At 45.7% G+C, this 11805-nt stretch overlaps 1 protein-coding gene across 1 annotated transcript; it reads left to right on the forward strand.

Moving 5' to 3' along the window:
* The first annotated feature begins 2411 nt into the window (after positions 1 to 2411).
* LOC141041219 (uncharacterized) lies at positions 2412 to 3172 on the forward strand. The gene is made up of 3 exons (XM_073507339.1): positions 2412 to 2551; positions 2678 to 2981; positions 3080 to 3172. The coding sequence occupies exons 1-3, from the start codon at positions 2412 to 2414 to the stop codon at positions 3170 to 3172; spliced, it is 537 nt and encodes a 178-aa protein (XP_073363440.1).
* The last annotated feature ends 8633 nt before the right edge of the window (positions 3173 to 11805 follow it).

An 11805-nucleotide genomic window follows, 5' to 3' on the forward strand; every position in this document is an offset into this window, starting at 1 on the left:
TGTATTCAGCGAGAAAAGCTCTGACATTACAAGGTACATACTGGAAAAAAATAGTAAAATAACATCCTGTAAGTATAAATTTGAACTTGCATATTATTAATGTTAAAAGTTTTCTTAAATTGGATATGAATTTTTGATAAGAATTATAGATTTTTGGCATATGTTGACTAATTTTAATTAGAACTGAAGATGCACTATAGTAATCAAGGTATGGGCAGGCAAACTAATGGAAAATGAAAACACAAGACAGGTGCGAAGAAGTGACAGCAGGGGAACCTAGTGTAGGTGCAAGTGGGTATGAGTAAAAGCGATGATTTCTACTGTGTTGTAAGCAACTAATACGTTAGTAATGCTTACTAACCATGCGGCTCCAGCAATTTTCATCAAGAATAACCTGAGGGTGCTTGAGAACTTCAGGGTGTGGTTCGCAAGGGCCGCCTGGTTGGCGGCAGGTAGGGCAAATCATACCTAAATAATTCAGAACAACTATGTTAAGAAAACAAGAATATCATAACAATTTAAAACAAGCTTCAACGTTGAAGGTAGACAACGACTAGCTTCAGCTACGTTAGCCGTATTAAAAATATCCGTACGAAGGCAGAGAACAACTACAAATTTACCAGAAAACTTCTAATATAGTCCTTCCAGAAAAGCAGTATGACAGAGTTTAGATCACTTGTTTAAATTTTCAAATGGTTTTTTTATTGCTTTAGAGAATGAAGTCGTTGTACCGGATCTGATGCTTCAATAACTATCAAATGAAAAACCTAAACATAAAATAGTAATAATTTAAATATCTTTTTCAAAACATAGATACGGATCGGAGCATGCTGCTTTTGCATATGCTTTTTACCTGCGAGAGAAGAAGAACGGGCGTCGACGAACGGAGATTGGGGTATGGGAAGCTTAGGGCAAGTACCCACGGCCAGCAAATCTACGAGAGAAGCACGGCTTAGAAGTTAATCGAGAGATCCAATAAAAAATCTACAATAACTTGTTTGAAATGAGACTGTGTGCGAGGAAGAAGCACGAACCCTAGAAGTAGGCGGACGGATAAGCCAGATGGGTTGTGATGGGAAGCTTATGGCAAGCACCCACGACCAGCAATCTACGAGGGAAGCACGACTTAGAAATTAATCGAGAGATCCAATAAAAAATCTACAATAACTTGTTTGAAATCAGATTGTGTGCGGGGAAGAAGCACGAACCCTAGGCTAGAAGCAGGGGACGGAGAAGGCAAGTGAGTTGTGATGTGGCTGAGGGAGTCGGAGCTTATTTAAATATAAAGCAGTCTTGAGAGAGCAAGAGTAGTAATGAGTGCTTCTTGTTTTATTTTTTATCCTGCAAAATGGAATGAACGCTGGTTTGTGGATGGTGTGCATGTATTCCGAGGTTTTATGGGGACGCGAGACGTTTGACTCGTCCAGCTGCCTATCACTGTAGTTGTACAGCTGTGCTGCTTCCCAGCGAAGTCTTCTACGTGCCTATCCTCCCTCACATACTTTCTGTGAGGCACGGTTATACATGCTGAAAAGCATGCTCGTGGTTTTGTTTTTTTAATCACATGTTTAATCAGATATGGTTGGGTGTTTCTTTAGGAGAGGACCGGTGATGATGTTATTAGATGCACGGTCGTTGTAATAGGAGAGGCATGGTCGATATGTCGGGGGATGCAAATTGACGGGAGGCATGATGGTTCCTAATGAGAGGCACGTTTGCATCTGAAATCGAGTCACGATTCGTGACTTTGGTATTGCAATTTTTTTCAGGCAGTCGTTGACCCAGGGGAGTCACTGTTTTTATGTATGCTGGCTTCAGGCGGGAATATGTATGATAGCCCATGGTTATATGTATGTCAGAAGCATGGACGTGCTTTTGTTTTGTCAATGTTTCTGGTGGTACGCAGACATGGTGCGTTGATGTTACTGAGGTTTGTCTGTAACCAAAGTGGATGCACGCGTGTGGCTTTTGTTCTGGCGAACAGAGCTTCTATTTTTGTTCACTCCCAGTGTAGTATTTGTACGACAGGGTCATCTCGTTTGCCTCTTGCATTGTTCTCTCGGTCAAAAGATGTGCTGGTGACCGATGGGATGGCTATTTATTGTTAGTATTTATTGTGCCAGATACCGTGCTAGAGTTAACCTAGAGGCTCCTCGATTACAGCGTGGCAGTCGTGACTTTTGAAGTGCATGGTTTCACGAGTTGTAGAAGCACAATCGTCCATTCACCATTTCCTTAGCAATTAAATGGGTGCATGGTAACTGAGTCGTCTCTCCCCAAAGGTTAAGTAGTGGTCTATTCCTGGAGGTTATCGTGTCTTATTCCCTCCAGAGAAGTGCAGGTAGCTCCCGTCATCCTCGCCTCGTACGAGAAGCACAGTCAAACTCCATTGTAATCTCAGCCTCGGTTCCATGGACGACTTCAGGAACACTACTGAGCGTCTCTTTATAGATGCTGATGGTAATACCAAGCTCGAGGTGTTGTACACCAATGAGCCCCACAAGGTGGAGGAGATTCTTACTCTCTATGAGGAATGGCTGCGTGAGGACAGGTACAAGTTTGTTGGTCTTGATCTGGAGTACACATGAGAGGATTATTTTGATCGTAGTAGAAAAGTTGCCGTTATGCAACTGGCGATGCGCAAGCATGTTCTTGTTTATCACTTGTGCAAGGCCAGGTCGGAGTGCGCTGCTCTGAAGGATTTCCTTCGGAACAAAGGTATAATTTTCGCTAGTGTCGACGTCAGGAATGATAGGGATGTTCTCGCAAACAGTTACCTCAAAATCCCAAGAGAGTGTCACATCGACCTTCAGGAGGAGCTCATGATCAAAGGAGGCAATCTAAGGGATTCCATGGCAGATTTGGCAGGAGCCGTCATAAACAAATCTTACTTGAGTATGAAGTCGTCTTTTCCACAAGGTCTGCATGACTACTGGGAATGGAAGCCGCTTTCCCTTGAACACCTGAAATATGCGGCAATTGTAAGTGAAAATTTCGTCTTTATATTTTTGTTTTATTGCAACAATAGTACTTTTTCCCCTTTACGTATATCTTCATTCTCATCCGCTTTTTATTTTAGGATGGGTATGTCAGCTACGAGCTCTACCGCCGAGTTCTGTCTATGAAGGACATGATGCATCCTCGTTGTCTTCCCGACCCCGGACGCCGTTGATGCTTTTGAGCAGAACTCCAACTGACTAGAATGGTCCCGGTGGTCTAAGCAGAATGGACTCCTGGAAGACTTTCATTTCTTTTTTTGTATAATTAATGAGTACTTTTAGTTCAAACCTATGGAGTACTGTCTCATGTTATGTGAATATAATTTCTTATGTTTCTTCATGTTACAAGTTCATTGTTGACGTTTGCGCGAATTCATGTATATTTAGAGAACCTGTTGAAGTGGCGCATATGTATTGTTTGGGAGAAGCGCGTTTTGTGTTTGGCTTATATTCAGTGCCGTCTGTTTGTGTTAGTATTGTTGTCTTTTACACGTTCGCACCAGAGAGGCACGTCTGCTAACGTACGAGGCAACATTTTAGTTTCGTGTCTTTGTGTGCTTTAGGACCGTGCCTCGAGAATCCGGGCATCCGTGTCTGTTCAGGCTTCACTTCCGTGGCTTCTTTCCGTCTATGCATGTACATCCGTGACACACGCCATGTCTGTAACGTGCTGGTTTCACACGACAGTTCCTCTTGACACTACACAACTGTGCCTTTGCCACCACTCTTTTGTGCATCCAGGTTGTTTGTACTCGTGCCTCGACAACTATGAGAAGCCGCAATTCCGTGCCTGTATACGCTTTAATTCGGTGTCTCCTGTACGTGCATTTGCGTGTCTCAGGCGTCATGCTGGCTGTGACTCTACGTGCCTCTGGTGCCAGACGCCCGTCCATGAGGGGAAGCATATGTATTGTTTGGGAGAAGCGTGTTTTTTGTTTGTCTTATATTCACCGTTGTTTGTTTGTGTTTGTATTGTAGTGTTTTACACATTCGCACAAGAGAGGCACGTCTGGTAACGTACGAGGCAACATTTTCAGTTTCCTGTCTTTGTGTTCTTCGGGACCGTGCCTCTAGAAGCCCGCATCCGTGTCTGTGGAGGCTTCACTTCCGTGGCTTCTTTTCCGCTATTCATGTACGTCACGTGACACACGCGATGTCTCTATGTGGTGGTGTCACACGGCAGTTTCTCTTCAGACTACACAACCGTGCCTCTGCCACCACTCTTTTGTGCGTCCAGGTGGTTTGTACCCGTGCCTCGAGAACGCCAATTCCAAAGCCGTACATGTGCGCCAAAAGCCACAGTTCCGTGCCTGTATACGCTTCAGTTCCGTGCGTCCTGTACCTGCATTTGCTTGTCTCAGGAGACACGCTGGCTATGACTCTACGTGCCTGTGGTGCCAGATGCCTGTCCGTGAGGGGATGCGGTGGCTGTGACTCTTCGTGCCTATGCTTCTATACGCCCGTGCCTCTGGACACTTTAAAACTGTGGCTCTTTCACTTCCCCCGTTGATTCGCTGCTTGCATTTGATGTATCCTCACGTGATACACGTCACGTGTCTATGTGTCTGCGGTGTCACATGGCTATCCCTCTTGAGAGTTTGCAACCGTGCCTCTCGAACAGAGTGTTCTTACCGATGCCTCTGCCACCTCTCTTTTTTGCGTCCAGAGGATTTGTATGCAGAGGATTTGTATCTGTGCCTCGAGAATGCCAATTCGAAAACCGTGCTTGTGCGTCGGAGAAGCTGCAATTCCATGTCTGTACGCAGAGGGTGTGTAGCCATGGCTCGAGAACGTTAATTGCAAGGCCGTATTCGTGCCTTGCCAAGCCGAAGCACGTGCCTGTAGAGGCTACGTGTCGGTGCCTTCATTGCCTGCATTCACGTGTTTACGGCGAGTTGCTGCCTGTATCTCTACGTGCCTGTGGTGATACCCATACCTGTGGAATAGACACATATGTGCGTCGTGTGCCTGCATACCCGTGTCTGATAGACACGTATGTGCGTCTTGTGCCTGCATACCGGGGCCTCACGTGAAACCAGCCTTGACTATCGAGGGACAGATGTTGTGAATCTAGCTAGATGAGGCACGGATGAGTTTTGGCCTTCGGATCTAAGGTGTACGGCTGGCTGTTTGTTTTCTTCATTGGATTCTTCCGTCGGTGGTCTTTGTTCAAAGGAGGAATTGATGACTGATGTGCTGGCTGTGCGATGTGACTATTCAGTGTGTTAGTTACCATAAAATAAAGTTAGAGGCTCCTCGATTTCTTCACGACATCAAATATTTGTGCACAGCCGTGACTTTACGAAGTGCATGGTTTTATGAACTTCGGAAGCACAACCGTCTATTCGTTGTTCCTAGTTCACACGTTAATGCGCATTGTAACTCAAACGTCCCTCGCCAAGGTTAAATACTGGCCGTGTTTTTGAGGTCTTCACGTCGTATTGTAGCCACAGAACATCAGTCAGTTCCCACCCTCCTCGCCACTCCCCAACCTTGTCGCAGGGTCTCAGGAATCTCCATTGGCACCTTGCTGCTCGCTGCCATGGACGAATTTTTGAACACCACCGAGTACCATTCTATAGTTGCCGATGGTAACACGAAGCTCGACGTGTGGTACACCAACGAGCCTGGCAAGGTGGAGGAGATCATTGGCTAGTACGAGGACTGGTTGCGCGAGGAGAAGCACAAGTTTGTTGGTCTCGGCATGGAGTCCACGCGAAAGGATTGTTACGGGCGTAGAAAAGTCGCCGTCATGCAACTGGCTATGCGGAATAATGTTTTGCTCTATCACTTCTGCAGGGCCAGGACGGAGTGCCCTGCCCTGAAGGATTTCCTTGAGAATAGAGGTATAACTTTCTCTAGTGTGGGCGTTAGGAATATTAGAGATGCTCTTTTTCAAGATTTCATCAGAATTCCAGAAGGGTACCACATCGACATCCAAGAGAAGTTTATGATCAAAGGCGGCGAAGAAAGGGACTCCATGGAGGACTTAGCAGGAGCCATCATTGACGAATCTTATTCGAAGCTGGAGTCATCTTTTCCAGAACTTCTTCATCACTACTGGGATTGGAAGCCACTTACTTTTGATCACCTAAAATATGGAGCTACTGTAAATGAAGATTTCCTTTTCATTAGTTTCTGCCTTTGTTGCTAGAACAGTACTTGTTTTTTTGTATATTCATGTTTTCATTTGATTTTCCTTTAGGAAGGGTATGTGAGCTATGAGCTATACCGCCGGTTTCTGTCGATGAGGGACATCCTGCATCGTCGCTGTCTTCCTGATCTCAGATGGCGAGGACGTTTCTGAGGAGTAGTCCAGGTGGAAGTGCTAGCAAGATGGATTGTGTGATGAATTGGGGTAATATTACATAGAGTGATGAATTTGTAATTGTGGTGGTTTTATTTTGAACCGAATGGAGTTGACTAGTTTGGAAATTTAAGTTTATTTTCGTTCCATTATGTTTTTCTTGATTGGGTGCCTTCGAGAATATTTTCCTCTATGATTTTTTGCTACGAGTTGGTATAAGATGAGATGTATTAAGGGGAGCACTCAGATGTGCACTTTCGTGATTCTAGGCAGCGCATAGTTGTCTGTTCAGGGAGGCATTGTTTTTGTTTATAGGCAAGGCACGCTCTGGTGTTATTAGTTTGCTAGCTGCTTCAGTTCTTCTCTCAATATCGTTACACTGACAGGTAGGGGCTTTACTTTTGCTTTGTGTTTGTACTATGTTTGGCACGGTTGTTTTTATATTGAATATACGGTTGTGGTTGTGTGTTTGAAATTCTTTTTATGCAGAGCTTGAGTGTGTTTAAGATTCTTCAGATTTTCCCACTTTGCTGTCTGTTTCAATATATGTTGTCTGTTTCAATATATGTTGTCTGTTTTAGGCACGGTAATCCAGTGTGATACTTGCTGTGGGAGTATTGTGTTATCGACGGTTGCGTTTCTGTGTTTCAATTATTGTGGTGGTACTTTGATTTTGAAAGGCATGGCCGTGAAGGCATTGGATGCATTGTCGTATGTTTGGTAGAGGCGTTATCCTTCCTTTGGGTATTAAATTCGGAGAGGCACTGCGTTAAGTTAGTATGAGTCACTGTCATGGTTGTATGTTCTGTAATATTTCTAGTTAGTCTGCTAGTGAAGTTACATATGTCTAGTTAGTGGAGGCATGTGCTATGTTATGTTGAGTCAGAGTTCTGCCTGTTGTTCACAAATGCTTTCTCTTATACGTTCGCTCGGAGAGGCACGTCTACGATGTTACTCAAAGGCACGGTCGTGCCTTTCTTTCAAAACGTTTGCTTTCACTTATTTGCTGAGATAGACTCGTCGTTGAAAGTTGTGAGGTCATGCACCTTTTATAGTTGAAGTCACGGTCGTTCTTCTGTTTTGGTATTTTTTCAGTTTAGTCGTCTATCATAGAGTATGGTTCTTCTTTCGTTAACTTGAGCCACGGTCGTGCTTCCATGACTCATTTGGCTAGGAGAGGGACCGGTGTTAAGCTGTCGAGAGGGGACGGTCCTGTGTTAACTGGTGGCGCACTTGTGTGTGTCAGCTTAGTTGTCCATGGTAAGAGAGGCACATTCTACATGGATAAGACGCACGACAGTGCCTCTGTGACCAGGATTACTAGAGGTGAGTCATTTAGCTTCTTCGTCAGATGCTTACGAATCGATAGTGTTTTTCCTCTGTGTTCCAATTGTTTCTTTTATTATGTCTACTCAAAGTGAGTGGTGTTCTAGTGCAAGGAAGTGATGTCTTGAATATCATGTTTAGAACTTTTGGAAAAAATATGATTCTTATTTGTAAATGTTTGCTGTTCAGGAATTTAAGACTTGACCATTTGAACGCACAGCTGTGTTTAACGGGATCCATAGCAGATATCTTGGACGGACACAAAAATAGCTGAAACATTGTTGTGATTACATATGAGTCGATATGGCTGAAACAATGTTCAGATGGCTCCAGCTAAATTAAGGCACATTTAAGCAGTAGTCATCTTCTTCCAACTCTTCTTCTTTCGCGCCGGATATTGTGCTTGTTGAGGACGATGCTCAGTGCCTCAAATACATGGCCTGTGTTGTGGTTGGATGTTATCATTTTGTAAGTTAGTTGTTCTCTCATCGGTTTCACATGGATCTGCAAACACATAACCGTGCAAACTAATAAAATTTATTGTAAAACTTAATGTTCAGCTGGCTTGGATGAACGTATGTTGATGTGTTGTCAATGAGAAGGAACTTACATTATTGATAAAAAATGAATTATTATTCAAATTAATGAGCGGCATCAAATGCATGGTGTAAATAGCACTGTCATCCCTGAAAATTGAGAGCATTAATGTCTGTGATTAGAAGGTGAATAGTAGATATGGGATGTGTAGTGGAACAAAAAGATGCATGGTTTAAATGAGGTAGAGCTACAGTTAAAAGAAACTTACTCTCTGTCTGAGTTACATACACTCTGCACAGGTTTGACATGAAAGGAGGCCATGGTGTGAGGATAGTTGTTGTAAGCAGAATGGTAAGCTCTCTTGAAGTTTTCGATGACAATGTCCGAGTGTTTCTTTATACCGTCGCAATTGATATAAGGACACAGAATTTCGAAGCGACGCGTTGCAAGATTCACGATGATGAGGTAGATAAAATGTGGATCCTTTCTCACAGGTATTAAGACCTAAAACAATTAACAGGGAATAATATCATTGTAACAAGAAAAACTTGTAGAATCAAAGACGAACACTGGGCAGATAGAGTGAGTAGGGTGAACTCACGATGTTACATTTGTTGGGCAGCCTGTACCCAATAGTTTTCTCCACAATGTGTTCCTTGAGTAGTTCTGTGCTTGCTCCTAGAACTTTAAATTTATCCTGTAGAAAATTGAAGCTGTGTCACTCAGTGTGGTAGTAGTAGTAAATGTGGTTTGTCATTATTATTTATGAGAAGCAAGAACTTACAGAAGCGTCAATGTACATTATATGCTTGTGCACAAATGCTGGCGTTGCATAGAATTGTTCTTTCATCAGCAACGCTGAGTAAGCATCGACCACGAATGAGTTGATATATCTGTATACCTTCATTGACAAACCTAAAGTTCAATGATCGGCCCAACGTCGATCGACGAAGAATATCCTCTTGCTGTAAAAAAATGAATTTTAAATCGTAAGAATTTCTTTTTTAACATAAGAGGAAATGATTAGTATTCAATTTCAATAGTAGAAGAATCGAGCTGAAACACTTGAATATGATAGCTTCAGGCAGAATATATTGCATTAGTAAACGAAGGGACCAAAACTTTACTGTAACAGGAACAACGAATTCATTACCTATCATTTTGCTTGATACCTGGCGTATTGTCGACGATTGTTTCATACACTTCTTTCTCCTCGTTTGTGGAATCTCTTATTTCCGAAAGTTGGCAGTGATCTTGATGGTCATTCCCTTGGTCAGTGAATCGAGTCTGTTCTAGCTCAGAATGATGTTGATGAGGCTGGAAGACATGACCACCGGAGTTCAATTGACCATTACTAAGTTGCAGACGACCCTCATTATAATTGTTGTTTCTTTGGAACATTAGGCGTTGTGGTTGGTGCTGCATGCGCAGTTCTAATGTTCTGAGAGTTGGATCACCGGTTGAGCTTGAAGGAATATCTGTTGGAAAATGCTGGAGAGGGTGGCCGGAATACTGCATGCTGTTGAACTATTGTTGCAAGGCACTATAACTTTGCCCATTAGACCCGCCTTTGTGTGGTTGCTGATTGTTCTGCTCTTGAGGTTGGCATTGTTGGCACCGTGTAGTGCTGTTATTCTGAGCATCATTGTGTTGGGGGTAGTGGGCATCACGGACAGTGGTTTGTTGCTGGTACTGCTTGTGACTTTGGTTGTTCATCGCATATGGTGAGCGCTGGCTCTTGTTTGAACCGCCGTTATTCTGAGCACCAGGATGTCGGTAGAAGTGGTTTTTGATACTAGGAGCTGGTTGGTTGTAGTGTTGGGACAAGGGAGTTGCTGGTAAACTTTGGGACAAGACAGTTTGAGTTAAACCTGTAGAGTATGACATATCAAAGGCCTGTGTGAGGTGGCTACCGCCTGACATTGATCCTGATCTTCTGGGTATAGGTGGCTCTGGATAGTTAGAAAGGGAAGATCTAGCTGACGAGCTTGAATTCTTGGCCAAGTGTGAGACAGTATCAGGATGGCATTGTTGTGATGCTACTTGGTTATGAAAGGGTTGTTTCTTTTTTTGTTCAATGACTCTGTCAAGTTGTTCATAGATAGATGGGTCAGACCATGTCGGAGTAATTGGCCACGGATACCCCGAAGACGACGAGACAATAATTCAAGACGTCAGGGCTAGCAAAGCCCCTCAGTCCGACTGCCCGGCTGCTCCTGCCGGCTCCCCGTCCGACTGCTCTGCCCGGCCGACTGCCGGCTGCCGACTGCGCCAACCAGCCGGCTGCCAACTGCAGCCTGACCCGACACCGACAAGACCCCGACGAGACGGCCATACCGCGAACGAGACAGCTGTAACACGGTGCCATCATGTACAATGACACTTGTCCCTGGGCACTATTTATGAAGTGACCCAGGGGACAAGTGTGACACCCCACCATGCCTAGCCCATGCCACTACCTAGCTTACATCCTAAGCTAGCTCACACTATAAAAGGAGGCCTCATCCATCCATCCAGGAGGATGGACTCTCACGCACCCACACTCAAGCAAGCTAGCGAGCTAGCTAGCCATCCATCCATCCACACACACGTATGAGTACACATACTCGTTCGACCACACATGGCCAGGCACATGTGCCACACTAGCTAGCTCGCTCTCATTGCTACTGATCTCAGATACAGCTCCAGGAGCACCGTGTACTGTCCGATGTACACCCCAGATATACTCAGACATGCAGGAGTAGGGGTATTATCTCTCCGGAGAGCCCCGAACCTAGGTAAACTAGCGTGTGCTACTCGCATACCCGCTCCCGGGCCTATCAGCAGCAGTCTTACCCTCGCACTAAGCCCTTGTGGCATCTGTCGACTCGCAAGACCCCCGTGAGAATACCACGACAGTTGGCGCCCACCGTGGGGCGGTACTACTACTATGCTACCGCGCTGCTGCTGATTTCGTTGTCCGCCCCACGTGGTAGCATAGTAGTCAAACCATAGTAGTAAGATGCAAGTCATATAACATGCTTCGGCGGAAACGCATGTTCACTCCTCCACATGCCATCTTTGCGAGCTAGCTAGATGCAAGTCATATAGTGGTCAAACCATAGCCATATACTATCCATTTCGCTAGCCAGATACAAGTTGGATACTGCCCGTATATTGGTCGGATAGTGGCCATGCATCAGTCAGACAGTGGCCGGACAATGGCCTGGCTCGGCCCGACGCCCAGCCCCGTGCTGCTGTCGCGGGCAGCGCTCCATCACGCGCGGCCATCGTCGTGCTCCCCGCGCTGGCACTGCTCATATCGCCGCGTGTGCTCGCTGCTCCGGCTCCGCCGCACCTGCCTGCTGCTTCGCTCGCCTCCACACCAGCGCCGGCCCTGCTCCTCCGCCTCCCGCGCTACTCTGCCGGGCTCCGGAGCCGCTGGCCGGGTCGCGCGTCCTGCACCGGCTCCGCCTCAGGCTCGCGTCGTCGTCCTGGCGCCGGCCTCCACCGCTCCCCGCGCCGTCCGGCCTTTCGCCGCTGCACCGCCTCGCGACGCCCGGCCGACTCCTCCAGCCACCGCCTCGACTCGGTCGCACCCGACTCGTCCGCCCCGACACGCCCGGCCTCCTCTCCGCCACGCGTCGCACCGGCCGA

This window comes from Aegilops tauschii, chromosome 2 (genome assembly GCF_002575655.3).
Source record: "Aegilops tauschii subsp. strangulata cultivar AL8/78 chromosome 2, Aet v6.0, whole genome shotgun sequence".
NCBI classification, from domain to species: Eukaryota; Viridiplantae; Streptophyta; class Magnoliopsida; order Poales; family Poaceae; genus Aegilops; species Aegilops tauschii.

Excerpts from the sequence above, each read along its gene's own strand:
- LOC141041219 (XM_073507339.1), top strand. The coding sequence starts at position 2,412 with ATGGACGACTTCAGGAACACTACTGAGCGTCTCTTTATAGATGCTGAT. Across the intron at positions 2,552-2,677 it reads GAATGGCTGCGTGAGGACAG|GTCGGAGTGCGCTGCTCTGA; the intron begins GTACAAGTTTGT and ends GTGCAAGGCCAG. Across the intron at positions 2,982-3,079 it reads ACCTGAAATATGCGGCAATT|GATGGGTATGTCAGCTACGA; the intron begins GTAAGTGAAAAT and ends TTTTTATTTTAG.